Below are 4,343 nucleotides of genomic sequence, written 5' to 3'. Positions count from 1 at the left end.
CTAATCGGGTAAATGTTTGTGTTTACAAAGTAGAGCAACAAAAATATTCAATACAATAAAAACGTGGAATTTCTAGTTTTATTAGTTGTTTGTAAGTTTCATGATCTCATGTAATATCTATCGATATATACACATTTTTTAAAATAAAGTATACATTACTATGTGTGTGAATATGTTTATATATGCACAAATATTCCAATTTCTTGGCTAATCTTGATGAAAGAAAGAGTGTATACATACATACAAGCATTATGTCCTATACTTATATGTCGAATTGTAATAATAATTTTACATTAAACTGAAGAACTAATGCTTTTTGTAGAGTACATATCTATTATTAGGGGTCCCTATTATGCTTTAACATAAATAGTGTTGACAGTGACTTCGAAGTTTCGGAATATATGTATGTATAAAATTCTTTTATTGACTGTAATACAAGCCACTGAATCTAGGAGACTTGTAACCGAAGGATCGCCAATATTTCTTTTCTTTCATCTCTGTTAAAATGGTTTGCATTTGCTTTAAAGAAATCTTTTGTTTTTTTTTCAATCTATATATTTTAAGTAAATATTATAAATATAATTTATAAACAATATAAATTTAGTATAGTGTGCGTAACTAGCTTAACATATTGGAAACGGTGTAAACTATGTAACTATACCTTAGTGATAACTGTGTTGATAGTGAAATTAACAATGAAATAATTCAGTAAAGTCGTAATCTGATGCACCGGAACAATAGAAAAAAATTATCATCATTTTCTTTATTTGAAATTTCAGGAGTAAATCGGTTCTTCCAGATGATTTGTATTCATGAAAAATTGAACAATGCTTCAAGCAAGAAGATTCCTATTAGTGATGTATGGAAACATTTGGGAGAAATGTATGACCTCATGGCTTTGGTAAGATTTTATTGAAACTATACCTTATTCCTCAAATCTTAAAAAAAACATTAACACTTTATGACAAATATATAAATACATATATATATATATATAGGGTTATCCCATATATAATGCAATTTTTTTATACTTCTTTTATTTTTCAAAATTAGGGTAAACAAAGTTCTTTTTTAATCTAAAATATACTCTCCTTCATTTTTACTATACTGCTCTTCCATCTGTCTGGTAGACTTGCAAGACCCCTTTTCCAAAATTCACTTGCCTGTGACAAAAAATACTTCTCCAATATTGTTCTGACCTCGTCTACAGAATTCATATTTTCCCCATCCAAATGATTTTGAAGACTGCAGAATAAATGATAATCAGATGGTGCAATGTCTGGCAAATACGGTGGGTGGAGCATCATTTCCCATTCAAACTGCTCCAGCCTTTGGAATGTCATCCTCGTTGTTTGTAGCCGAGCATTATCCTGATAGATCACCTTTAGTCTTTCTCAGACAGAAACTGAAAGAAGTCTGTTGTATATATATATATATATATATATATATATAATAGATATATATGTGTGTGTGTTTGTCCCCCCATCACCATTTGGCAACTGTTGTTGGTGTCTTTATGTCACCGTAACTTAGCAGAGACCAATAGAATATGTACTAGGTTTAAGGAATAAGTCCTGGGGTCAATTTGTTTGACTAAAAACCCTTTAAGATAGTGCTCCAGCATGGCCACAGTCAAGTGACCACAACAAGTAAAAAAAAAAGATTATATATATATATATATATATATTGTGTATGTGGGTATATATCTATCCATTTATGTATTTGTTTTGCAGAACGAGTCCGAAATATTTCCTTTCCCTAATCGTATCTGTGATTTTGAATTGAATGGCAATGAGTATGGCAACCTTCTGTCTGGAGAATTTCCTCGTTACAAACCTGGTGCTTTTAGCTCTCTGGACGAGAATAACACGAGTGAAACAAGTAGATTATTGAGCACAGCTGATATAAAGACCGAAGAAAAAGGTAGGACATTTAATGGGATTTTTTTGTAGAAAAATTCATATTTTTTTTATTAATGAGTGGTTGTGTGGTAAGAAACTCGCTTCCCAACCCCGTAGTTCTGGGTTCAGTCCCACTGTATGGCATCTTGGGTAAGTGTCTTCTACTATAGCCTCAGACCAACCAAAGCTTAGTGAATGGATTTGATAGATGGAAAATGAAAGCCTATCATATATATATATCATCATCGTTTAACGTCCGCTTTCCATGCTAGCATGGGTTGGACGATTTGACTGAGGACTGGTGAAACCAGATGGCTACACCAGGCTCCAATCTGATTTGGCAGAGTTTCTACAGCTGGATGCCCTTCCTAACGCCAACCACTCCGAAAGTGTAGTGGGTGCTGTTACGTGCCACCGGCACAAAGGCCAGTCAGGCGGTACTGGCAACGGCCATGCTCAAAATGGTGTATTTTACGTGCCACCTGCACAGGAGCCAGTCCAGTGGCACTGGCAACGATCTCGCTCGAATGACTTTTCATGTGCCATGCCTTATTCTTTTTCTTTCTGCATTTTAATAATCTAGTTATTATAGATTTACCAGTGTTACACGATTTCTTGTCGATTTTTCTTTGGCAGGTTTGCATAAAATTCAGCTTAAAGACATTTCCAGTTCTTTATCGAATACAAGCAATTCTGGCAGTACATCGTACTCCCCCTCCTCTTCCTCCTCAACTTCTCTGGTCTCCACCCTTTCTTCAAACACAAGTGAAAGCTCGAAGCGGAAACGTACTCGACAAGGACAAACTCCCGGAGTGGACGGAGCTCCCAACAAACGTAAGAGGAGATTTGTTTGAAAAATAAAAGATTATATATGTATATGCACACCAAAGAATTTTTTTTTTTTTTTTTTTTTTAATGGTTCTGATAGGCAAATAACTCGGTGGAAGTGTTTTCACCCCAGAAATGTTTTTTTGTTTATTTTTTCTGTTCCCCAAACTATTTTCATTTTCCTTCTATTCTTAGTCTAGGACAATGATCTTTTGATGGTTAGTGAAATGAGGATTTTTATTTTTTTTGCTTGTGTACTAGACCCCCACCTATTTATTTATCCGGGAATAAAACATCTGACGGTGACCTGAGATCAAACTAACTGAAATGTTATCTAGATGTCAATATAAAAATAAAAATGCTTTACCTCTAAAGATGAGGTTACTAGTTTGAAAAAATGATCTTATTAACAACTTATTCAGATAGTTATGTATTTAATGTACAGATTCACTGTTGATTATTTAGATTATGAGAAGTGATGCATGAAATAATGCTCTACTACTTCACTGAGTCTGATATTTTTTAGCTGTGCACCAAGATAACCATATAACTAAACTGTTTAAATCATCTGAAGAACTAAGTAAATATATATGCGTATATATATATGTATGTACTCACACCCATGCACTCACACACATAATCAGAGTTTTCAGCAAGCAATAATCATGCCTATAGTAATCCTCATTGTTCAGGTATAGCTGTGTGAATACAGAGTTTGTATCGTAACCACATGGTCTTGAGTTCTCTGTCACTGCAAGGCACCTTGGGCGAGTGCTTTCTTCAAAGCAGAATTGGTAGATGGAAACTGTATCGAAGCACATTGTGTATGTGTGTAGATGTTTACATTCCCTTGAGCAAAACACTGGTGTTACATTGACATTCCAAATTTACAAATTGGATTGTTTGAAGATGAGTGGAATAAACTAATCACTTGCAAAACAGGCAAAGGTTTTTAACTGGAAGAACATTCAGCTGTAGAAACCATGCCAAAACTGACAGAAGAGCTTGGTGCAATCCTCTGGCTTGCCAGCATGGAAGACATTCATTAAATGATGATGATGATTCATATATATATATATATATATATATATATATATATAGGTATGTTGATGCAAACAGGAAAAATAGAACTCAAAATATGAGTATATTTATATTTTTAATATTTAGCAGAAGCAACAGAGTGACTCAAGGTCTGGCACTTATCAAACTAGTTTGGTAAGTGCCAATGCACAAGACTCTTGGACCTCGAGTCTCTCTGTTGCTTCTTTTAAGGTGCCCCAGTATGGCCACAGTCTAATGATTGAAACAAGTAAAAGATAAAAGATATATATATATATATATCATCTTCAACAACATTTAACATATGTTTTCCATGCTGGCATGGGTTGGACGGTTAGACTAAAGCTGGCGAGATGCACCAGGTTCCAGTTGTGTGTTTTGGCTTGGTTTCTATGGCTGGATATCCTTGTCGACAATTAGACGTACGAATGCTACTTAAGGTTTTAGAGCTCTGCATAGAATATCCTCATCCAAGTCTGCCTTCAGACATTTGATCTCTGTAACAATGCAATAAAGTGTCCCCCTAATGATCTCCTGTGGTTAAGCATCCAGTTG

General features: G+C 34.6%; 1 protein-coding gene across 1 annotated transcript in view; it reads left to right on the top strand.

Annotated features, from left to right (window-relative positions):
- LOC106873748 (MRG/MORF4L-binding protein) overlaps nucleotides 1–4,343 on the top strand; it is an 8,038-nt gene that overhangs the window by 783 nt on the left and 2,912 nt on the right. Inside the window, exons 2-4 of the mRNA XM_014921246.2 lie at nucleotides 780–901; nucleotides 1,734–1,923; nucleotides 2,538–2,735. Of these exons, the coding sequence (XP_014776732.1) occupies nucleotides 780–901; nucleotides 1,734–1,923; nucleotides 2,538–2,735 (510 nt within the window). The remainder of the gene's footprint in view (nucleotides 1–779; nucleotides 902–1,733; nucleotides 1,924–2,537; nucleotides 2,736–4,343) is intronic.

Source organism: Octopus bimaculoides, chromosome 23 (genome assembly GCF_001194135.2).
Source record: "Octopus bimaculoides isolate UCB-OBI-ISO-001 chromosome 23, ASM119413v2, whole genome shotgun sequence".
Lineage (NCBI taxonomy): Eukaryota > Metazoa > Mollusca > Cephalopoda > Octopoda > Octopodidae > Octopus > Octopus bimaculoides.
The sequence above is the reverse complement of the archived record's forward strand: the minus strand, read 5'-3'. Positions and strand labels throughout refer to the sequence as shown.